A 26,774-nucleotide genomic window follows, 5' to 3' on the forward strand; every position below is an offset into this window, starting at 1 on the left:
TATTTCTCAAGACTTCTTTCTCCTGTGGAAAGAGGTTTTGATGAATGTGAAAAAACAACTGGCTGCAATACATTATGCTGTCAAAGTGACAGAACATATTGTGGGCTTTAGACCCCTTACTATACAGACCCCACACTCTCCATTAACCCTTCTACTCCGGGACATGCTGCCTGGTGTCTCTCAACAGAGGTTTGGGAGATGGATAATGGATTTGAGTGGGTGCAATCTCACAGTCATAAGACAAATATGTATTGTCTCAACTACTAAACACAGCAGGGACGGAACACGACTGTGGACAAATGTCATATGATGAAACAATGACTTTGTCATCCGGATGTGTTGTTTGTCTAAACAGAGCCATCTTTATTGATGGGTCTTGGTCTCGCACGGATGGGAAATATGTGACAGGTTATGCAGTCTTAGATAAGACTACAGGGCTTCAGAGTCTTGTTAAATTACCTGGTCACCTGTCAGCACAAAGGACAGAATTGGAGGCAGTAAAGGAAGCCTTACTACTCCAACCTTCAGGACCACGTACTATATATAGCGACAGCTCATATGTAGTTCGATCCCTGACATTACACTTGGATACCTGGCACAGGTGCAGATTTGTGGACAGCCAGAATAAACCCCTGGCGCACGTTTCAGTGCTCAAAGAGTTATGGGAATGGGGAATGATGCATCCTGAAGAGGCTGCGATCATTGAAGTTCCTGCTCACCAGAAAGGGAATGATCCCCTTGTCCTGGGTAATAACTCTGCAGACGAAGCAGCCAAACTGGCTGCTTTATCTGGGTTTTTCCAAGACCCAGATTACAAGGAAGTATCATCCTATAAAGTGACGATACGAAACAAGACTCTGGATGAAAGCCCAGTGTCATTTGAAGAGGAACAAGCAAAGGATCCTCTTCTTATACCCCACATTACCACGCCACAAGACCCCTGGTCAATCAAAGAGGGCATCCTGTGTCATACAAACAATGAGGGTTCAGAACCCCTGCCAGTTGTTCCTGCACATCTTCAGGTAGAGCTGACAAGACTCAACCATCAGCTCCTCGGACACCCTGGCCGAGAAACTCATGTCCCTCTTAAAGGACAAATTATACTGGTCAGGGATGTCAAAGACAGTGGAAATTGTCACACAACAGTGTCTTGTGTGTGCACAAGTGAATCCCAGAGCTCCAGCTCTCAAGCCGGTTTTACAGCATGTGACCCCTACAGATAGATTTTATAGGACCACTACCAGCTGGCAGTCGCAATTGTCGGTATGCCTTGGTAGTGGTGGATGTATTTTCAAAATGGGTTGAGGCCATTCCAACTGTAAATGACTCTGCTACTACCACAGCAAGGGTCTTATGGGAACAGATTCTGTCACGTTGGGGAGTTCCCAGGATCACTGAATCTGATCGGGGAACACACTTTACTGGCAGGGTCATGAAAGCACTTTATGAACTACTGGACATAAAACAGCGATTTCATGTACCGTATCATCCCCAATCAGCAGGAATAGTAGAACGAATGAATCGAACAATTAAATCTCGTTTGACCAAGACACTGTTAGAGTTTGGCTCCTCGTGGGTGACAGCTCTGCCCGCAATACTGATGGGTATTGGGGCAACTGAGGCAACGACAACAGGGATCCCTCCATTTGAGCTCATGACTGGTCGCAAAATGCCACTTTGCTTCCCCAATGAACCACAGTTGTCAAACCCCATCAAAGAGGCGATTGCCAGAGATGTGTTCTTACAACAGGTGCAAAATAACCTGAAAGAACTGCTGCCATACGCAGCCATCCGGCTGAACAAACCCTATCTACAGGGGGAGACTCCCATGCCTCCTGTAGATAGTCTGGTAATGATCAAGACATTCAGAAAGGCAGGTCTCTGGGGTGCAAACTGGGAGGGACCATATCAGGTCCTTGAAATCCTGGGTGACACAATGATAAAATTACAAAGGGCAACGACTACAAAGAAAGACTCTGGGAGAAGACGTAAAGTTCTCTGTGTCCACGTTAATCAAGTAAAAACCACGCAATCCTCCTTAACTCAATAGAGTGCTTCTGTGCTAAGTGAGATGGGTAGATTGAGAAATCATACCCCTAGTACTATTATTGTATGTTTTATTTTTATGTATATTGATTTAATTTATTTTTCATTTTTATTTATACTTTATTTTCTTGAATATTAATTATTCATTATTTTCTCAGAGCTTAGACTTACCAAGAGCTGAAACGCACAAGCTATACACATACGAGCTTTATGCATAAACACCATCAACAAGCTATTCTCCCAATATTTTTTCCTATTAAGAGCTTAACATTTAAGAGCTATAAACATTCAGGTCTCTTGTTTCACTGCTGAAGCACGAAAATAACAAACTATAGACAATAATATCATTACGCATAAATATTACATGAGCTGTTCTCACAAAAGACCTGAGGTTCCCCAGGCAATCAGAGCTTTAACCATCTCTACCTGCTCCCCATTGCAAATCCCAGCAATATACCCGTCTACAAAAGAGCTATAGGCCTTTCATCTGTAAGAAGCTAAGAACACTCCTACCGGGTATCTTCCAAAGACACAAAGGGGGGGATGCAAATGGCCGCGTTACTGCCTAAAGTAACACGGCCTGCGCACTATTACAGTAATAATATGCATTATTACCGTTAATACCATAATCTTTAACACTGATTTTTGCTGAGCAGAAATCAGGGTTAAAATTACCGCATTAGCGGTAATATAATTAACTCTGCATTGAGCCAAATTGAATTCCCCCCTAAGAGCACATAAAGTGAGCATCTTTCCCCAGCCTTCTACCCCCCCCCCCCCCCCACTCTCTTCACAGGACCCCACTAACATTAGGAGACATTCCGGATAAAACTTTGCTGAACCTAACTAAACACGGTCCTCATCCAAGGAACACACCAAAGACAGACAACCCACCAAGACAGCAAGAAGACAGAGGTAAACAGATTGCACTTTAAACATCCACCCACAGAAAGAAACAGCAAAAATGATCCCTAATACCACAGGATCTGAAGCCTGATAGGCTCCGTTAGGCAGCAACCAACAAGGCATAGGAGTCAATCACAAGTGCTGATGTCTCACCAGAAAAAATTAAATTGTAAGAAAATATTTATTTTCTAATCTGGTCAGTTGTTGATTTCATTTGCCATATTTCTGAAATATTGTAGTTTAAAATAAGTTTACATAGATTAGCTTTGATGTAACGGTACTGACATTTGAGAACGGTAGAGTATGATAATCTGTATATTGGAAGACAGGATTGTGTGTGAGGTTGTAACTGGTTAGGTCCTAACTAACTGTTACAGAAAGTAAGTTGTCAGATTTTGAAATGTGAGGGATGGTTTTTTTGCGGTATTGTGTCACTCCCTGAATGGTACTTCAGCCCGGTGAAATCGCTGTGCGAAACGGCGTGGGTGATACAAAACAGTGGCTGAGTATTTTAGTGTGGTTTACAATAACATTGTAATAACTTGAATGTTGAAGTGTTTCCTGGTGTATAGGGAAAACAAGGAACTATGTAGAAGGGGGTACATCTGGGCTTGTGACTGTCACATCAGTGATGCTAGTATTGGTCTTCAAGGATGATTAACGATAAGATTATCTGGGATATAGACCGGTGAAGGCCCTATAATTAGAGCAAGCACTGTGTTTGTAGTGCGTCTAGAGACCTACTTGTATTATTATTTCAAATGAAGATATTCTAGAGACCAGGTGTGTAACATGGCAGTCGGTCAGCAAAGGCAAAGAGTTGATGTTACATTGGAGGGAACATCGCTGTATAATATTGTGTTGAGTCTATGAGGTTCTGTGATAAATGGTCCTGCATTGTGTTAAACCTTTCCCAGGGGTTTGATCTTAGCTGAGCTTGGTCGTGAGATTAGGAAATTACGTTGTAGTACGATATAAGTGGAACAGATTGTTCAGAGTTGTGACGACAGGAGAGCAATGATCAGAAGGAAGAGAAGACATAGATAATAAATGTAAGACGGGTGTTCCTCCACCACCCTACATTAACCCCACCTAGAAACAGGTGGGACCTGCTATCCGTTCATTTGATACAGATAACCTATGAGGTGTAAAAGATTATTAAAGTATAAAAATATTATAATTAGCCAGTGGGAGTAAGAAATAAGCAAAACAGACATTGGTAGAATTAATAATTGTGTGTTTTCGCGAGCAACTGCAGCAAGATTTATATATGTATAAAAAGCAACAAATATTCTTAATTATATAGAACAAATTGAACCAGATAACGGGGAAACTTAATGCATTCCAATTAAAATATAAAATATTGAATATTGAGAGACATAAGACTGAAGTTTAATACAAACAATGAACGACTTAAGATGTATTGAATTATTTGTGCCATTATGATTTATGAGAATAAATATGATAGATGATAGACTGTTGAAGAGTAATTTATAATAAATCAATATGATTGTATCTTTAATTATCGGTTCATTGTTTTTTTTACTATGGAGCTATATTCATCCTTAATAATTAAGATGAAAAAAAACCTAAACATTCCTATACTGAACAAAACACCTTTCATTCAGTCTGTCTGTTAATTGGAGTCTTGTTTATTTTACTTTTAAAACAATCTATACGCAAGACTCAGATTTGAACATATAGTTACTATAAAATCAGGTAAGATAAAAATACAATACTGAATAGATTTCCATATTCAGTTAACATCCAGAAAGTGAACAGTAAAGTTCAAACCATTATTCACAATGATTATGGGACACTCTGTTTATACTTTAGTGTATCTCAGAATGTTAATCAATGTTTAATATCTTACTAATAAGATAATTAAGTAAAAGGTTTAGAGTCTTGGAAAATCTCACTAATCATTTGTTGTTTTACTAAATCCTTATTAATTTAAGACTAAATATCACTTCACTAATTGTAATATTTCTATTTAAGATTTACCCGTGATTGACCAAAGAGCCAGATGTCGTCATTGCCTGAGGGACGAAAACAAAGACGCCATGCCATCCGCCCAGAGTAACAGAACTTACAATATATATTATATATATATGTGTATGTATGTGAACAGATCCCATTGTTCAAATACTATAAGAACTCCACTCTGTTAATCAGTAACAGAGATCTCAGACTTGAAATCTCCAGCTAACACGTTAGCATTGCTGTGTAATTCAATGTTTTATTAATAAATATATTTATTTCCCCATTAAGCAACTGGATTGGACAATCAATATTTTTCCACTTTATTAATTGGTAAAGATGTAATTAATGTTGGGTGGTGTTATAAGATGGAGATACTGAGGATAACAGGATGTGTATATAGCTCAGGTACCTGTGTCAGATTGGTAATGATGTAATAAGTGTGATGTAGTGTCGGATGGTGTTATAGGATGGAGATACTGAGGATAACAGGATGTGTATATAGCTCAGGTACCTGTGTCAGATTGGTAATGATGTAATAAGTGTGATGTAGTGTTGGGTGATGTTATAGGATGGAGATACTGAGGATAACAGGATGTGTATATAGCTCAGGTACCTGTGTCAGATTGGTAATGATGTAATTAGTGTGATGTAGTGTTGGGTGATGTTATAGGATGGAGATACTGAGGATAACAGGATGTGTATATAGATCAGGTACCTGTGTCAGATTGGTAATGATGTAATTAGTGTGATGTAGTGTTGGGTGGTGTTATAGGATGGAGATACTGAGGATAACAGGATGTGTATATAGATCAGGTACCTGTGTCAGATTGGTAATGATGTAATTAGTGTGATGTAGTGTTGGGTGATGTTATAGGATGGAGATACTGAGGATAACAGGATGTGTATATAGATCAGGTACCTGTGTCAGATTGGTAATGATGTAATTAGTGTGATGTAGTGTTGGGTGGTGTTATAGGATGGAGATACTGAGGATAACAGGATGTGTATATAGCTCAGGTACCTGTGTCAGATTGGTAATGATGTAATTAGTGTGATGTAGTGTTGGGTGGTGTTATAGGATGGAGATACTGAGGATAACAGGATGTGTATATAGATCAGGTGCCTGTGTCAGATTGGTAATGATGTAATTAGTGTGATGTAGTGTTGGGTGGTGTTATAGGATGGAGAGATTGAGGATAACAGGATGTGTATATAGATCAGGTACCTGTGTCAGATTGGTAATGATGTAATTAGTGTGATGTAGTGTTAGGTGATGTTATAGGATGGAGATACTGAGGATAACAGGATGTGTATATAGCTCAGGTACCTGTGTCAGATTGGTAATGATGTAATTAGTGTGATGTAGTGTTGGGTGGTGTTATAGGATGGAGATACTGAGGATAACAGGATGTGTATATAGATCAGGTACCTAGTCAGATTGGTAATGATGTAATTAGTGTGATGTAGTGTTGGGTGATGTTATAGGATGGAGATACTGAGGATAACAGGATGTGTATATAGATCAGGTACCTGTGTCAGATTGGTAATGATGTAATTAGTGTGATGTAGTGTTGGGTGGTGTTATAGGATGGAGATACTGAGGATAACAGGATGTGTATATAGATCAGGTACCTGTGTCAGATTGGTAATGATGTAATTAGTGTGATGTAGTGTTGGGTGATGTTATAGGATGGAGATACTGAGGATAACAGGATGTGTATATAGATCAGGTACCTGTGTCAGATTGGTAATGATGTAATTAGTGTGATGTAGTGTTGGGTGGTGTTATAGGATGGAGATACTGAGGATAACAGGATGTGTATATAGCTCAGGTACCTGTGTCAGATTGGTAATGATGTAATTAGTGTGATGTAGTGTTGGGTGGTGTTATAGGATGGAGATACTGAGGATAACAGGATGTGTATATAGATCAGGTGCCTGTGTCAGATTGGTAATGATGTAATTAGTGTGATGTAGTGTTGGGTGGTGTTATAGGATGGAGAGATTGAGGATAACAGGATGTGTATATAGATCAGGTACCTGTGTCAGATTGGTAATGATGTAATTAGTGTGATGTAGTGTTAGGTGATGTTATAGGATGGAGATACTGAGGATAACAGGATGTGTATATAGCTCAGGTACCTGTGTCAGATTGGTAATGATGTAATTAGTGTGATGTAGTGTTGGGTGGTGTTATAGGATGGAGATACTGAGGATAACAGGATGTGTATATAGATCAGGTACCTAGTCAGATTGGTAATGATGTAATTAGTGTGATGTAGTGTTGGGTGATGTTATAGGATGGAGATACTGAGGATAACAGGATGTGTATATAGCTCAGGTACCTGTGTCAGATTGGTAATGATGTAATTAGTGTGATGTAGTGTTGGGTGATGTTATAGGATGGAGATACTGAGGATAACAGGATGTGTATATAGATCAGGTACCTGTGTCAGATTGGTAATGATGTAATTAGTGTGATGTAGTGTTGGGTGGTGTTATAGGATGGAGAGATTGAGGATAACAGGATGTGTATATAGATCAGTACTAGAAAAAAGCACTTTTAAACCAATAACAATTGTAATCAACATACAAACTTTATGGAAACTTAGGATTATTTTCCTGCGGGTCACAGGTTTGACCATGATTTAGTTTCATCTTTCATGTGACTCTTACCGGGGTCAAAAAATATAATTGCTTTCAGGCAGGAGTACTCGTTTTCATCTATCTGGATTTCTCGAAGAGGTTTAACCAACTCATCCAAAATCCTTACCGCTACACGGGCAATTTCAAGATCAGGACATTGCATGGGAATGATGAAATCGTTACCTGTAGGAAAAGGTAAACGCATAAATTACTAGATTCATGACAGTACAAGTTCATATTGGTTTACACTACATAACCATTAGATATAAAATCCAGGTAAATATATTGATAAGATCATGGGCATTGTTGCCACAAACATTCATTGATCAATGTGTCTTTAACACACATATATCGCTGTTCTTGCTACAAATACCTAGTATGTATTTGTATTGCAGTTATACTCTGTACTAAGGAATAAGCTCAGTTTAAAAGACAAGAAAACAACATTGGTTTATGGTTTCAAACTTTTACTTGTATAATATCGTGTTAGGCAGCGGTCTTATGTAACCAGCCAGTGGCTCGGAGAGGCTCTCTGAATGTGTATACTAGTCCTGATCACACAGGAAGTCAGGTGTACACAAAATATTTTCTTCCCTCTGTGGAACAATGGTTATCCAAATAATCTACTGCTCTCCTATACAGCCATTTATATACTTCTGATAATGGTCTTTGACTTGACCAAAACATAAGTTAATGTAGACAAAGGAAGTCCGTTGGGTTGTGGCTTCCTCCGCCCGTAACAATGCGCAGCTTAGGGCAATCTTTATGTGTTTCATTTAATTACTTTGTTACTTTTCTTTATGCTTCAAATTAATTTATCATTATTTATCTCTATTTTTGTCTCTATGATGTTCCTGTTCTTTGCTTTATTTATTTTTTTTCAAATATTAAAGTAAAAGATGAATATATCACTAGGATGAAGCTGTGTGTAACTGGGTCACTGTTCACAGACACCCATTGTCTTGTGTCTTACCTAAAAGCAAGAAGTCTTTGTAAGGGAGGGAGCGTTTGGCAACGCCCAGAAGGAGATGGGCGCCGGCATGTGCCCGCAGCAGTATCACCTGGGGAAATACAAGGTTAGATCATGTCAGCACTAACCGGAAAATGTATAAATACGTTTTTAATATTCCTCCTCACCAGAATCGGACATTAATATTAGAGCAAGAGTCACCAGATAACACAGGTCTGTAGACTTATAAAAGGAGCTCACAGTCCCTGGGACTCTCTCATTCATCCTGGATTGCACTAGAGGTAAACATGTGCGCACGCTGCATTAGTGACATCTCTGTATGGCAGACGCACTACGCGGAGCCCAAACCCCCTCTCCCAGTGGCGGAGCAACGGGCAGCAGCTTCACCTCTGTCAGTGGTCTAGGTTCTCCAGCCCTGTGTTTCTGTATAAACCAGATTTATCTCTTACGTTATTTCATGTCCTCACTACAACACACTGACCGCTGCAGAACACAATCCTGCACGCGTCATCGCGTATACACAGACAAGTCGTTGTGATCTCAGCCCGTGTGTTTCCTACACTGCTACAAGCAGAAAGTTATTCGCACAGCAAGAAAAAAAAAATGTGTCCGTGATCATCAACGTAATAATGAAATCTAGCACACAGGCATCAAACCCCCTTCCAGGGACAGATACGGTCAGTAAAGAGTATCTGAGCAGCAGACTCTCCTCCCGGGCAGTGCCAGTGTCCGCTGGCTTAAGAATCACAGTATTTGTGGCAGAAAAATGCCCATGCTTTTTTTCCCAAATATTTGGATTTTAACCTGCAGCCCAGTGGACACTAATGCCGTAGGAGACACCTGTAGACAAGGACTGAATTAGTAAGGTACCTGTCACTTGTCCACAATAACCACAAATTCCTGCCCATGTCCTAGTGTACGCTCTGCGGTTGTGATCAGCACTGTTTGGAATTATGACCGAAGCGCGCAATCCGTTATCTGCCATAAATGTGGATTTTCTGATATTTATAGAAATCAATTAACCATGGATTACTCCTAAATTTACTGCCACCCCCATCACACCCAAAAGATTTATTAGAACAATAAGTGCATTCAAAATGCATTGTACCATGGTGCAATATCATATAGACTCGGGACAACTCAAACTACCGTGACAAGTAGTAACTAGATTCCATATGAGATACAGACATGAAAAATAAAAAGCAGCCTTATGGTTTAATGTGTATATTTTATATATTGTGTGTGCGTGTATGTAAATAATAAATGTCTTTATTGTAAATGTTTATGTAAATAATGGTAGGAGATATTTTATAATATAACATCCTTATAACTTTGTCTCACAATTATAACTAAAACTATAAATGTGGCTTAATATTTTAGCATTAAAATGTCAGTTTAGAAATGTACTTCTTAAATGTGGGCATAACTAAATTACTTTCATATTTAAATTACCATTTTTAAATCACTGTCAAATTTGTGAATACTTTGTTAAAATAGTCTTTATGTACATTATAAATTAAGAATTTAATGTCCTTTTGTTAAAAAAAAATCTTTAAAATAAGGAATTGTTTAATCTAACGATCTATGTCACTAAAATTACTAGTTAAACAATAAAAATAACCAAGTTCAGTTAAATATGACCATTTCACAAATCAGTATAATTTTGAATAAAAACACTAAGAAGAAAATGTAGAATCCTTTTTAGGAGACACATTTGTTTCTATCCTTTGTATTGGAGCTGGTAATTAGTTACATAGATAACAGACATAGGACAGGTGACAATGTTACCTGGTCATCCAGAGGAAGCTCGCAGAATGCTGGGATGTATTTTGCCCACTCTACCAGTAGGAGGAGCTGTTGTTTCATGGACTCGCACACGTCACTGATTGTTGCTATTTTTTTCAGTGAGATGTCAATAGTGTGAGCTGGACTGAGAGATGAGAACTGAAGAAGAAAATGTGAATATACATTTTGAACCTATAGAGGAAAGACTGATAAATCTATATACACCCCTCAAAGTATCTCCTGGATGATGCCTAGGATAATTTTCTCTGTAACCCACTTTCACCAGTTTTATTCTACAGTGACTAACTCAACTCGCAGTGCTATAAGCAGTTCTGATTGGCTGTTGTGGAAAGCCTCTAATCAGAATTGATCACAGCTACACTCCTTCAGAAGAGCCCTGACGGACTAGGAATGTATAAGAAGTAGAGTTTTGCTGGCATGCTACCACTATTTACCTGTACCGTTACAGGAGCTTGGTGCTAATGTCACCGTTAAACAATTGAAACAGCCACTGCAAAGTCACTTGTAATTATGCATGCCTTCTAAATCTTTTATTTGAGCTCTCAAACCTAACACTGCAAAATTAATGTGGATCCTGCAGTTCCTAGTTATTACCATTAGGTGGTGCTGCTACAGTCTGAGTATTGTGGGTAGTTATGTAACATTTATAAACAGAAAAGACATTAGTAATACTGTACAAGGAAGGTGTATTCTTTACTGAGACAATTAACATTTATAGGGAAAGTTTTAGACTACATGCTAGAAACTTCATTTCAAATAAGCCATTCCTATGCAAGAGAACAGAGTCTTCGAGTCAAAGTTTTATCCACTGGTTACTCAGACACTGACAGACTGCTTTGCCCTTAATGGGTTTTATCAGTACATAATAAGGGCCATCTAGTCCCCTTGTGAAGAGCTAAAAGTAAGCCATGCATTTTGCAAGTGAATTCCCTTGAAACTGTTGCTTTTTTTTATGTGATCTTCCAAATGGTAACCAAATGATCATTTTAACTGTTAGAAAGCATTAGATAATGCACAACTTAAATATTATTCCAGCAAAACTAGTACAGAGTAATTGCGTACTTAACCCAAGTATCACTGCTTGATGCTTGCAGAAGAGAAGCCGGGTAACAATTTGTCTGCCTGTAGTGCTATTCCCCTTATAGCCACAAGGTGGCTCTATGTCTCCCCCACCCGGAGGCAGGCTCTGTAAGATCAGACACTGACAGTATTTTGTCCCTCTCCACTTGTTTCTCATAAGGTTGGCAGCAGATAAAAGCTGAGCTCTGTGCACTTAGCCCGTGCCATGCATTGTGACGCTCCCCAGACCCAGCTCTGCAATCGTCCTAGAGAGAAGACTGTTAGGGCACTGGTTTTAATTATCAGAATGAGACCTTGGATAAGACTGTTTAGCCCCAATGATTTATTAGTTTGTTAGACTGTCTATAATGGGAATTTGTTTGATTTTGTTCTACAGTCAGCTTCTACATGTTATTGTGGAATTTAGCCAGTAATTGCAAATTGAGCCCCGGGACATGACTGGTGCATGAAGTCAGGTGACCTACCTGATGTGTCATGGCCTCTGCCTGGATCAGGACACTGATGGATAATGAGCCATTGTCCTCGTAGCTGCTTCTCCGCATACTGATCCTGTCCCTCTCATTCTGCACGGCTGCAACAACAGTGAACATAGTATCTATGATGCCACGTCTGCACCAGACCTGCCTGAGCTGTGCCATATAGCGGGCACACCTACAAACACAGAACACTGTCCAGCAGAGATCAGGCTGGCGGCTATAGAGCAGCCACTTAGTATGGAACTGTTTCATTTGTGCACAAGTGGCTGCCACCATATTATATAAATATCTATCTGACCAGCAGAGAGATCAGTCATTTAGTAAGCATTGTAGGAGGGCATTTATACCACAGTAGTTAGACACGTGAAGGTATAAATAATCTGTAAAGTCCTTATTATTTGGGCTGTTTGCCTAGTAATGTATACAGCGGTACCGGTACAGAACAATCACCGACACCCTGCTCTGTTCTCTGCACTTACTGTGACTTTAGCCAACTAATCAGGACTGGGGAGCTCATAGGAATAATCAGGGGGTTTATCTCTACATAAATGGCCAGGATTCTCTCCAGCATAATGAGGATTAGGTGTAATCTGTGTGTGTAAGAGGCACTTACTAAGCACAGCCACTGAAGTCTATTTTTACATGATCACAGTCTTTGAAGCACATACACAATGTTGGACAAGGACAAGAGACATAATAATGGCAGCAGTAAAACAGAGAATAGGACCCAGCTCTAATCTGCAGTGTAGATAGCAAAACTCCACTAGTGTAATATACATTGTGCCCAGATCAGTTTACTGTCTAATCTGATTGTCATGGCACCGAGAGACATCACCGGGCCGTGTATAGTGACAAAGCACCGGGTACAAATATATAATAAAGCCCTTTGTATGATGGAGCTAATAATATCACATGATGTGGCTGCCACCATCACAACGCAGAGCGTTAGACATGACGCAAATAAAACGGAGGATTCAGTTGTAGCAACTGTGAACACAGAGGGAATCTCCTACAGACTGTGGGGGGGGGGATACAGGTTTAATAGGGGTGGACAGATTCATTAGGAAGGGGTCATGTCCTAGCTTAACTCAAAACTGCAGAGTATTTGTCTGTAAAAGTAGCCAGTGTTCTCCCTGTATACCAAACACCATTGCACCCCTTAGCAGGACATCATTTTCCAGCTGCGGTACCTCTCACGCTCTGCATTGTGATGGCTGCATATGCTAAATGATCACATGACCTATATAAGGCACAAAGTATTAGAGGAGGTTATGTATATAATTGAAAACATTATATACAAAAAATGGCAAATGTCTACAGTAATAGACTCATTTACGATTGAGAGAGCGAGAACTCGTTCCTATAAACCCTGGAACAACCTCCGTCCACGGGATCTCCAGACCTTGTGTACATGAGTCACCATCACCCCTCGCTGTGATCACTCTGTGCCCATCGCCCTACGGTGTAAATCACAGCAGACAGCCAGCATTATGGGGGGTCATTATACTGCCGACTTCTCTTCCACCCACGTCATGGGCAGCATTTGTAAATTACTATAATGTTTAATTTCCACATCAAAAATGGATCCAGCTCCTCATTGGCAAGCCGTAAAATCACATGGATGGAGGCATGAGGGGAATGTGGGCAGATGTTCCACAACAAATGTGACTTGGCAGAGCAGAGGCTTCAAACTTTAAATGTACCCAAAAATAACCATCGTCTGTTACCGCCCAGCGTTCTAAGACCTCGCTCTAATGTGATTGCTGACGGGCACCTGAGGACACGACCGGTACTACAGCAACATATTCCAGAATCACATACTATCAACTGCTGTATTCTCCTGTAATTATTGTTTTACCGATCATTCATATAGCTGTAATGTGGAACATTCACAAATCTATATATCAAGTTATCCTATTTACACACAATGCAAGTATGAGAGGGATGGTCCCCAACCTATGGCGATAGGCCCAATATGAGCATGGGGTCAGAACAGCACCCGTCACACAGTATTAAGATTCCTTCTTTGCAAATTGTTGACTGCAGAACTTCTGTCCCACAAAAGGACGGAACAGTCACCAAGACACAACCCACACAGGATTTTCTTTAGTAAACTTAGGTTTGGTCCAGAGATGAGTCTTATTCACTGTGTATTTGGCAATCACATATTTCAGAGACTTCTAGATGATTGGGATCCCCTCATTATCTGTAAATGTTAGTTCGCATTTAGTCAGTGACAGGTTCTAGTGCAGCTGGACAGAACCCAAATGCTACTATTGTATTACTACATGATCTGCTGTACATACGATAGGTATATCATAGGTAGGCCTTGCAGCAATATAACAAAACAGTTATCAACCAAAATGAATGACAACAAATATCTGACGTGGGGATTAACCCCTTCATACCCAGAGGGCTTTCATCATCTCATGGCCAGGTTATAGTCTGCTAGATCTCCCCTGTGCACCATCATTATATCTGGTGCTATGAGGCCACATAGCCTTTTTCTCCCCGCAAAAGGATTAATTTTTTTCATGATCAATGAGATTGCCTTGTCCTATATTTATAAAAGGATCCACTTTGCTCCTTCTCAGAACACATGTAATACAGACAGTCCCGGTGTCCCCTCACTCTCAGGACACATGTAATACAGACAGTCCCGATGTCCCCTCACTCTCAGGACACATGTAATACAGACAGTCCCGATGTCCCCTCACTCTCAGGACACATGTAATACAGACAGTCCCGGTGTCCCCTCACTCTCAGGACACATGTAATACAGACAGTCCCGGTGTCCCCTCACTCTCAGGACACATGTAATACAGACAGTCCCGGTGTCCCCTCACTCTCAGGACACATGTAATACAGACAGTCCCGCTGTCCACTCACTCTCAGGACACGTGTAATACAGACAGTCCCGGTGTCCCCTCACTCTCAGGACACGTGTAATACAGACAGTCCCGGTGTCCCCTCACTCTCAGGACACGTGTAATACAGACAGTCCCTGTGTCCCCTCACTCTCAGGACACGTGTAATACAGACAGTCCCGGTGTCCCCTCACTCTCAGGACACGTGTAATACAGACAGTCCCGGTGTCCCCTCACTCTCAGGACACATGTAATACAGACAGTCCCGGTGTCCCCTCACTCTCAGGACACATGTAATACAGACAGTCCCGGTGTCCCCTCACTCTCAGGACACATGTAATACAGACAGTCCCGGTGTCCCCTCACTCTCAGGACACATGTAATACAGACAGTCCCGGTGTCCCCTCACTCTCAGGACACATGTAATACAGACAGTCCCGGTGTCCCCTCACTCTCAGGACACATGTAATACAGACAGTCCCGGTGTCCCCTCACTCTCAGGACACATGTAATACAGACAGTCCCGGTGTCCCCTCACTCTCAGGACACATGTAATACAGACAGTCCCGGTGTCCCCTCACTCTCAGGACACATGTAATACAGACAGTCCCGGTGTCCCCTCACTATCAGGACACATGTAATACAGACAGTCCCGGTGTCCCCTCACTCTCAGGACACATGTAATACAGACAGTCCCGGTGTCCCCTCACTCTCAGGACACATGTAATACAGACAGTCCCGGTGTCCCCTCACTCTCAGGACACATGTAATACAGACAGTCCCGGTGTCCCCTCACTCTCAGGACACATGTAATACAGACAGTCCCGGTGTCCCCTCACTCTCAGGACACATGTAATACAGACAGTCCCGGTGTCCCCTCACTCTCAGGACACATGTAATACAGACAGTCCCGGTGTCCCCTCACTCTCAGGACACATGTAATACAGACAGTCCCGGTGTCCCCTCACTCTCAGGACACATGTAATACAGACAGTCCCGGTGTCCCCTCACTCTCAGGACACATGTAATACAGACAGTCCCGGTGTCCCCTCACTCTCAGGACACATGTAATACAGACAGTCCCGGTGTCCCCTCACTCTCAGGACACATGTAATACAGACAGTCCCGGTGTCCCCTCACTCTCAGGACACATGTAATACAGACAGTCCCGGTGTCCCCTCACTCTCAGGACACATGTAATACAGACAGTCCCGGTGTCCCCTCACTCTCAGGACACATGTAATACAGACAGTCCCGGTGTCCCCTCACTCTCAGGACACATGTAATACAGACAGTCCCGGTGTCCCCTCACTCTCAGGACACATGTAATACAGACAGTCCCGGTGTCCCCTCACTCTCAGGACACATGTAATACAGACAGTCCCGATGTCCCCTCACTCTCAGGACACATGTAATACAGACAGTCCCGGTGTCCCCTCACTCTCAGGACACATGTAATACAGACAGTCCCGGTGTCCCCTCACTCTCAGGACACATGTAATACAGACAGTCCCGGTGTCCCCTCACTCTCAGGACACATGTAATACAGACAGTCCCGGTGTCCTCTCACTCTCAGGACACATGTAATACAGACAGTCCCGGTGTCCCCTCACTCTCAGGACACATGTAGTTACAATTTTAGTAATATTTCCAGGTACACAGGAAGCCTTACAAATAACCTGAGTGACGTCACAGACTTGTAACCAGTCAATATGCCGCTAACAAGAAAGAGCAGTGAAACCAGAGAACACCTAAGATATTGACTTCAGTATGAACAGTATAGTCTTAGGGTGTTTGACTTAATAGTCAATATAACTGGCTAGGTGTAATAACTTCATGTTTCCTCTACAATACTCTGATTTTTAGCCTTAATTACAGACTTATCTGTATAATATCCAACGTATAACACAGCAGACTGCTATTATTATTACTTTATAATCCATTCATCTCTGGGATGTGTCATAATGTAACCACTACGGTAATAGTATTATTCTATCTCCAGACATTAGTAGGTGATACAGACCGTTCCACTCTCGTTATTACAGTACAAAGGTTTGTTTTATAGCTGTAATATTATAATATGTCAGTCTTCATGGTCATGGGATGAAGTTATCTTATCTGACTTATGAGCTCCTGGACACATACAGTCATTTATAACATAACAATTCAAGCACTATAAAAATAATTGTGTAGCTCACCCATCTCGGGGTACAAACCTTCTTTTTTCATTCCCGCTCGAAAACATTTTCGCAGGCGGCAGTAACGACATTGGTTTCTTTTGTCTTTATCTACGATACATTGTCTGTTGAACCTTGGAGGAGAGAGAAATAATGCAATATTACCATCAGATGTCTAGTGTGACCCATAGTAACTAATCTGATTGATTGGTAACAGCATAAATTATGGCATCTGCAATTACATTAGTATCACCGTTCATCATCGGTCATGGAACTGGTGAGTACGGTATATATTTTTGCTCAGTACATATAGAATATACAGTATATTTTCTCAGTGATTGGAAACAAGTGAATTTGTCACCATCAAATTAAAAACGTCGATGCAAAAGTGTTATTTGTTTACATATGCTTGTTAGTAATTTATCTGTCTCCTTTGCAGACATCCATTCCCCCTGTGGCATACTATGCAAATGTAGCGCTTAGCGATTTTCGGAAACTGCTGACGCCAGATGTTTCTTGGTAGCTCACTGGCGCAGAAACGCAGTAGGGACGGGTCGCAGATTGAGCCTCAGAAGGGGGACAAGTTACCCCCTTACTGTTCCAATCTTTGCCGTAATGCAGGTATGTCAGACTTTTCAGTGCTGCTGTCTGAGGCTCTGATGGGGTACTCTGGATTCCACAGCTGGGTCTAGGTTCCATTCAACACTCATATGAGTGAGAGAGAGAAGTTGTATTTAGCAGACATGTCTCTAATTTATATATTTTATGTTGCAGCAGTTAAATGGTTCTGATCATGTCTATAACCTATAAGGCTTGTCTGTGGCATGCTGTACACTGCTTATCTGCTCTAATGTCCCCGTGTTGTCTATAGAGGATTAGTCACTATCTCCAGACAGATCTAAGGAATCAGACATCTATCACGCTACCAACCATCAGCAAAGATGTTTACTTGTTTGGTCATAGCTTTCACACAATAACTCATCTGGCAATTGTCATGGACATTTTTCATTTTAGTTTATAAACAAAGGAAGCTTCAACATATTCTCAGTGACAGTAAGTTTTACATAGAATTGTATCCAGCATAGATCATCATCATCATCATCACCATTTATTTATATAGCGCCACTAATTCTATAGCGCTATACAGAGAACTCACTCACATCAGTCCCTGCCCCATTGGAGTTTACAGTCTAAATTCCCTAATATAGACACACACACACAGACTAGGGTCAATTTGATAGCAACCAGTTAACCTACCACCAGTATGTTTTGGAGTGTGGGAGGAAACCGGAGCACCCGGAGGAAACCCACGCAAACACAGGGCGAACATACAAACTCCACACAGATAAGTAATCTAATAATCATACAGGTCCCACATGTAAGCCGATCCATGCTTTCTCAGATCTCTTAGTATTGGATATACATCCAGCATCTTTCTGCTGGGGGCTCTACTGCTGAATGAAAATGGTTTCTCCAAAATGTTGAATAAACACAATATAAAATGTCACCTGTATTTATATTTATTCTAAACTCATAAATGTAGTTTCATGCTACGTTCCCCATTCCCATTTGCTCTGTCTTATTTTTGGACCTGTGATCTGGATGTGCCACACCCACCTATTGTCACTAGATAATGTCTCTATTATAAACCCACCAGAGATTAGTGTAATGACCCCATGTGTCCGGGATCTGTGGAGTAAAGCTCTAAGCCCACAGTTCTCCCCTGAATATCACTCATGAAGAAGACTGACAGGAGAGCTTTGGGAGGAGTGAAGAAAATTAGAAGATAATGATGGAAACAATGTCTCTGTGTCTGAGTTAGTTACAACTTTGCAGATTCTATTGTTGGCGGCACAACAAATATAGAATTATACATTAAACTCTCAATATTTACAATAGACACATACAAACATGAACAAATAAATGTTTATAGAGGATAATGTATCTTCTCATTGCTGCATCTTACACTATTTGGAAGAACGTTCTTTGTCCTGGCAGCTAAACAGGGAGAGAAGATGTGGTAACCTAATAATTCTAATGTCATTATTAATATAAAACATGCAATTATGAGACACGTTTCCTCAGTTCTAACCGACTCTCTTGCAGGACTATATGGTGCAATCTCTGGGATAATGTGCAACGCACAATCAAACTTTCCCACGTCTTTGTGATGGGAAGTATGTTAAGTAGAAATATGAAAGTTAATAAAAGAACGCGCGTATACTGGACAGCTATGTAAGGTCAGCATGAGACTCTATGTGAAAGTGCTGGCAGTACTGGGATTCATAGAGAAGCTGCCAACTGTCTCCAATTCCCAGCTTTTGGAGATCTCTTCTTGGAAAATGATGTCCCTGTATTTTACTATTGACCTGTGGCTCAGTACTAGTTCCCGTATTTTGGTTACTGGATGTAGGTCCAGTAACTGTTCTTATTCCGTATAAATTAAAAATACAGTAAAGAGTATTTAAAAGGACCCCAAACACACAACTTATATTTATACCCTCCTCTTCCCACCCATCTGTGCAGGGCATTACCAGGACGCCCAGCTAGTGAGCGCAATGGAGCTAATTCCAGATAAACCTGGCTTCCAGCTCAAATATTGCAACTAGTATTTTGCCAGCAATTACTCTTGGTGACACCTTGCACAGCGGTGGAGAGAGGGCAGCTGGACGGTTATTCTGGAACACGGGGGGGGGGTTAAATCATTTATCCGGTTCTGTTTTGAAATAAATGATAACGAACCATGATCAGCGCTCTATGTCTGTATGGAGCATTGGGCAAACAACTGTCAGAGTCACCAGCAGCAAACTCTCCCAGGAAATCTTTCAGAAAGAGATGTCATGTGAGCACACGGTACTAATCACATAGTATGCACCTATAACACAATGGGGGGGGGGGGGGGAGGGGGTTGGATTTCTTGCGGCACAATCCGGCGTGTCCACCACAATTTGGGGGTTGGCCGATTACATCAGAATTTTGTTCTCACTATATGGATATGCTGGTTAGAGTTGAACATACGCCTGAATATAATTCAAATAAGAATTTGTGGGTGTAATTTAAAGATATTTATTTCTACTTTCAATCGTACTGGTTGTGTGTACGTAGATATAAGTACGCCTGACATATCTGCTGCAGGTGCAGAGCTGACATGCCTCAGACTCAGACATATTTATATAAACTAGTTCTGTAAACTGAAGCTGATGCAAAACAATTAACCCAAAGTGTCCTGGACTTCTCACAGTGCAGAGTCATGTCAAAGCTATGAAGACATCTCTTTTAGCAACTGAGAAAAGGCCTCAGGATATTTAACGACAATACAATTTACAGCTTTTGTATTAAAGTCCTCATGAGCACATTAGTAAAACTGCACGACGCTGCTTGTCCTAACTTATAAAAAATGCTTCTAGCACAAAAACCATTATGTTGTCCAAGATTCGGGATGTGGACAATGAGATCACTACAGAGATTGCTTTTCTACAAGAATCTTGTTAAAGTGGGTGGAAAGTAAGGATGACACATATAATTTCCACGTCTACACCCAGAATCTGAGTCTTTGGAGGAAACACTGTTCAATGTGTGTGTAGGGGGGGGGGGGGGGTGACTTCAACTCAATTATTTCATCAGAAATCTCTCACCCAAACATTTTGGTTCTATGGAGTGTATCAGACAATCTGGACCGACCTGGATCAGCCCCGTATTTACTGAGCTGCATGTTATATGCAAGAACTCCAAAATGTATATTACATACATATGTATGTATGTGTGTATGTATGTGTGTGTATGTACATATATATATATATATAGATTATTTTTTTTAAAAAATACAAGATACAGCAATTGGCGCTTGTAACAAATCACCAATAGTCCAGTATAGAGTCTATATTCTTCTCAGTAGACACTTCCCATGTGCAGGCGGCTGCCAGTCCTCTTTACCAAGCGGTGTAGCATGGAAATAACCTATAAAATAAAAATGGAGGAGGAGGCGCACAATAGTGTAGTATATTGATATAATATTGGGATCACACAAGAACCCACAGTAGGACTGGAAACACCAGTGGAGAGGAAACCAGGAAACAAAAACTGTAATATAACATCCAATGTGTAGATGTAGAATACAAGTTACAGCTTATTCTCAAACAGATTATCTCTATCAGATCCTGTCAGGAAACCGTCTTAACCATGGTGGAGAGGCTTTATATATCTAACGGAGTAGGAAGGCTGACAGTTATGTATCCAGTCGTGTGACCCGTCTGTGACCAGATGAAGGATATCTACGTACACAAAGCTTAAAAGTTTTGCTATCTGGTACGCGTACATCTGCATAAGTGTGTCCTGGGTGTTTAATATATGGAAATTCTGCGAGTTCACTCACTGTGACTCTGTTTGAGAATAAGCTGTAACTTGTATTCTACATCTACACATTGGATGTTATATTACAGTTTTTGTTTCCTGGTTTCCTCTCCACTGGTGTTTCCGGTCCTACTGTGGGTTCTTGTGTGATCCCAATATTATATCAATATACTACACTATTGTGTGCCTCCTCCTCCATTTTTATTATATATATATATATATAGCCACTTTCTAAAACTACTAAAACTATCAATGCAGAACATGATGGTGGGAACAAGCCTGTAACAAAACAACCTATTAGAAATGCTATTCTCAGGGTTAGTTAGCAGCTACAATGCACAACAACAGTGGGTCAGAAACCCTGAATGTAATAAGTGTATAACGCACCAGTCATGCAGGATATTTAGTTTTACGGCCTAGTAATACACAATAATATAAATAATTATCACTTATTTCCAATGTCATATAGGGTTGATTAAATGTAACAACATCATTCTTTCATTCTCCTTCATTGCCACCTCCCTGCTTTCTGCAGCCAGCTCTAATTAGAACAGAATTTACCAGGCTAATTAATTATTTTTCTGTTCTTGCCTGGAAAGGTTACTAGTAACTAATGAGTGGAAAATATATGTGGTGATATGGCAGAGACTGTACAGAACCAGCCAAGAGACTCACAGTATCAATATACATGTGCACAAGGTGATCGATGTCTGATATATTTACCATACAGTACATCAGTCTCTACACATCAATGTGTGTGTCTAGTGATTGGTTACAGTACATCAATGTATGTGTCTAGTGATTGGTTACAGTACATCAATGTATGTGTCTAGTGATTGGTTACAGTACATCAATGTATGTGTCTAGTGATTGGTTACAGTACATCAATGTATGTGTCTAGTGATTGGTTACAGTACATCAATGTATGTGTCTAGTGATTGGTTACAGTACATCAGTATCTACACATCAATGTGTGTGTCTAGTGATTGGTTACAGTACATCAGTATCTACACATCAATGTATGTGTCTAGTGATTGGTTACAGTACATCAGTATCTACACATCAATGTGTGTGTCTAGTGATTGGTTACGGTACATCAATGTATGTGTCTAGTGATTGGTTACAGTACATCAGTATCTAGACACCAGTGTATGTGTCTAATGATTGGTTACGGTACATCAATGTATGTGCCTAGTGATTGATTACAGTATCTACACATCAGTGATTGTTACAATGTAGCAGTATCTACATCGGTATGTATTACCTGCATGCATACACATGATTCTTGCGAACACTTCTTCGGAAAAACCCTTTGCATCCGTCACAGCTGGAGGCCCCATAGTGTTTTCCAGTAGCCCGATCTCCACAAATAGCGCAAAGAGAGCTGACACCATTGGTGATTGAACCTGGGCTCACAGACTCCACTGCAATAATGTCTGTGGACCAGAAGAAGCAATACACAAAGTTATAGAGCCTCATAATGTACTTGGTGACTAGAGAAAAGAGACCAGATAAATCAAGATTCTTCTTCAGCAGCTGGCATTTCCTGCAGTGTAAATATGTGTATGTGTGTGTATAATATATATATATATATATAATATTAACCATTTGATACAAAATAACTGGCATCTTATATTTACAGCTTCCATATGAATGAGACTGCACAAAGCAATCACAGTCAGTCCTTTTGCTTTGCAACCAGATAAAAGCCGAGATCCCTGAAATCATTTTCATATCTCTCTGCAGATAACAATGCTTAAACATTGCACATATATGGGTCACATCTGGAGTCAGACAACACTGTATCCTGGGTACATAAGCAGACCTAATCTATTGGATCTGTGGAATTTGGTGACAAGTGTGGCAGAATTGGAAGTGGATCCTATTCATTACCTCGTTGCAAATGACAACATGTATTTTTCTAAGGTCAGAGAAACAATATAATGATTTTTATTTATTCTTTTTAGCATCAATTAACTCCAAGATTAAAGATTATTTTGGTTTATTTCTATGCTTTTCTTTTAGTTTGAAAGAGAGTTTAATAAGTAAGAACCTTACTTTAGCCCCGTGAAATATTTGTGACCTCTCCAAATTCCCCACAAGTCCCTCACAAGCAAATACAAAACACCAACATGTGGCCCAAATAGTTATAGATACAAATTGGTTTTTTTTAAAGTTTTGATATTAAAAAGACAGTTTCTTAAACAAGGCAACACATTTGGGGCATCTATAAATATTAAATCCCTCCAATGTCAGCGGCAGGTTTAAGAGTCAGATGATGGTTTGTATCTCGTGCACCCATGCCTGTTATTAGAAATCTAATCTAACATTAGAGAAGCTCTTACACAGCTAGTAGAAAATACCAATATGGTTTCAAAAGAGGCAGGTAAATGATGTGTAATAGTTATAGTAGATAAAGTGATAAATGTAGATGAAGCTTTAAGATATATTTACATGCTTACCAGAACTTAGCTACAGGTCCAACTTAGAATTTCGTTGAGGAGAGGTTTGAAATAAGGGGTGCTATCAATGGGGGAAACATAATAATCTTCTTAACCTATATACCTTCTACCATCTCCCCAAAATGCAAGTCACTAACTGATCCATCTGGACACCCTATTGTATCTAGGATTAGGATCTATTGCTATCTACTGCTAAAATATCCAAATATGTAAGTATATTTATTAAAAAATATATGTGAGACGGAAATCCTGTCTGTGTTTCCAACAATATGCTACAATGCCTTTAAAGCGTTATATGGGAAGGAGACTGCAAATGGTGCTGGGTGGATGTAAAATCCCTTTATGCCTCCATCACCCCCCCCCCCCCCAAAAAGTCTAGAAGTGATTAAAAAATAACTATTAAAAGATGACACATCAACTAGTTAATGAACATTTATTGGAGATTGGACTAGAATACAACTATTTTATTTTTCAAAAATTATTCTATTTACACATATGTGGTACAGCTATGGGTACAATATTTTCCCCCAGTTAGGCAAACCTGTTTGAGTGGCTGAGGAAAACAACAACTTATATTTACGTCAATAACCGTTATAATCCCTATATACAGCTGTATAAACAGTTCATTGATGATCTATGTATTATTTCAACTGGGAGCAAAGAGGATATTGGGGCGTTTATATCCTTAATTAATGGTACTAATTGCAACCTGAATTTTATGTATAAATTTGAAGTAAACAAGATTAAGATTCTGAGTCTGGTCTCACATATTAGTAAATATGATGTATTAAACAAACAGATATACATACATACATATATATATATATATATATATATAAATATATATATATATATATATAGATAGATAGAAATAGTTATTTACAGTATTCTAGCTGCCACCTCAACAGATGGGAAAAAAAAATCAACATATCTTATACTCTATTTGCTGGACTGAAAAACAATATAGAAATATTTGAAGATTAGTCTTAAGGTTTATAAAAGAGGAACGGAGACCGAGGGCTTTTGGAAAATAGGATATAGCTAGAAATTTGGATCTCGCCTAAAACATTTGAGGACCACCGGTTAATGGCATTTTTTAATCCGAAAGGAGCATCAAATTCTAGATAGAATAAATATGATTATTAAAAGGGCTAAAGGCAAGTCACCTTATAGTTGAACAAAGACTACTACAAAACAGTTAAAGCCTATGGTATTTACCATTGCACCCACTGTAGGATTTGCAAACCTTATCATAAAGAAACTAGAATTTTTTCAAATTCTAAAACAATGAGCAGGAAAAAAGTTGGATACATGTATTTTGAGACTCCTTTTGTCATGTACTTAATTGAACATGTCTGCAGGAAGAATTACAGATAGAATGATTGGGGATCAGATTCTACAAATGTCCCGGAGAAAAATATATTTGATTTTCACATTAAATACCTTTTACCCTTAAGGTTTAAAACAATTTTGTGGAATCACCACATTTCTAGAGTAGTAACGAATTACAAAGCTTTTTAAATTACCAAAACCTTTAAAAAAATGTTTTAGGTAATATTACTACAGTTATAATACAACTATTTATAGAACAGTAGATAGAGGGTAATCAGAAGCTTTAGAGATACTCATGTAAACAACCCAGGACCTGTGCGTCTCTAATGTTCATTGTGACATTAAACAGAGACACAATTTAATACGGTCAGTAAATCGGGAAGGAAACATGACAGTAATGATTCTGAAGTGCTGGATTTACGGTTATGCTGAAAGAGGTGACCTAGCGCAGAGTAACTGAATGCAGGGAAATATGGTGTAACTTTATCTGCATACTTCAGACTCATTTCTTTATGGTCCCATAAGACCAGCCCTGTTATCAAGTAAACACGGCCATAAAACTCCAGCTAAACTTAGGGGACATGCAGAAATATTTGCTTGCACAACACATGAAAGGAATCCCAGGACCTTGCCGCTCACTGTATTCCGACACTTTCACCTATTTACACTATTATAGAATCAGGGGTCACACGACATTTCACTTTTACTATGGATAAAAAATTATGGTTACAATTTATTCTGGATAAAGATCCCATTTCTCATATCTGTATTTAATAATAAAAGGAAGAGCGTACATATGTATTGTTGACATAAAAGTATAATTCATGAATTGCAAACGAATAGTGCCCACCAGTGGTGAAGTTATGATGAAAAACAGGAGAGAAAAGAGAAATATTTCTATTTGCGCCCATCAGATTAGGGGAGATCTTACAATTATTTCTGTCTGTGTGACACCAAGTAGACCTTACAGAAATATAGAATCACCCAAATCTGATCTCTCAGTACTTGGAAAAATAGTATCTCTGTGTATGAGCAGATTGAATGATCATCAATAAGTGATCTCTTTCCTGCAATTGCTCAGGTTTATCGGATGTATATTGTTCCGTCAATGAAAAGTTTGTAGAAAGAACTTCGGATTACAATTCATAGAATGATTTAGGGCACCATAAGACATGCAATAAACAGTGTTTTACTCACAATGCACAACACGTATATACTTCACATGTAGGTGGAAACATGCGGCTAGAAGTTACATATTTACTGGAATATTTACCTTTATTAGTGTGGGCAGCTGTTGGCACTGGCGGCCAAGGGGTTAGATATTGAACGGGGTGTGATTTGGGTGGAGTTAGCATTTTCTGCCTGAGTTGGAGTGGACTTATTCAGAGTGCTCAAGTTTCACCCACAGGTACATTAAATGTCTTCTTACTAAAATGTCCAGGGTATGTGTGTTCCAATCGTAGGGAAATTAGATTGTAAGCTCCACTGGATCAGGCAGAAGTGTGTCTGAATAGAATTCCATGTACAATGCTATATAATATGTTTTCACTATAAAACTAATAGATAATAACATACCTGCCTACTTTCTGGTCCTCCCCTACAAGAGATCCTGGAGGGGAGGTTCAAGGGATAAATGCAGGAAATTGGTATTGTGGTTTTTGTAATTTGGGAGT

The 26,774-nt window shown here is 39.8% G+C and overlaps 1 protein-coding gene across 2 annotated transcripts in view; it reads right to left on the reverse strand.

Moving 5' to 3' along the window:
- The window catches only part of LOC142104591 (hepatocyte nuclear factor 4-beta-like), a 46,736-nt gene that overhangs the window by 11,933 nt on the left and 8,029 nt on the right, over nucleotides 1-26,774 (reverse strand). The window contains exons 2-7 of one of the 2 annotated variants that reach the window (XM_075189359.1): nucleotides 22,572-22,743; nucleotides 16,979-17,091; nucleotides 11,902-12,008; nucleotides 10,340-10,495; nucleotides 8,555-8,642; nucleotides 7,612-7,764 (exon numbers count right to left, since the gene is read on the reverse strand). In XM_075189359.1, coding sequence (XP_075045460.1) covers nucleotides 7,612-7,764; nucleotides 8,555-8,642; nucleotides 10,340-10,495; nucleotides 11,902-12,008; nucleotides 16,979-17,091; nucleotides 22,572-22,743 — 789 coding nt within the window. The remainder of the gene's footprint in view (nucleotides 1-7,611; nucleotides 7,765-8,554; nucleotides 8,643-10,339; nucleotides 10,496-11,901; nucleotides 12,009-16,978; nucleotides 17,092-22,571; nucleotides 22,744-26,774) is intronic. The other variant, XM_075189360.1, reaches the window with a different exon arrangement.

The sequence above is a fragment of the Mixophyes fleayi genome, chromosome 10, assembly GCF_038048845.1.
Source record: "Mixophyes fleayi isolate aMixFle1 chromosome 10, aMixFle1.hap1, whole genome shotgun sequence".
NCBI classification, from domain to species: domain Eukaryota; kingdom Metazoa; phylum Chordata; class Amphibia; order Anura; family Limnodynastidae; genus Mixophyes; species Mixophyes fleayi.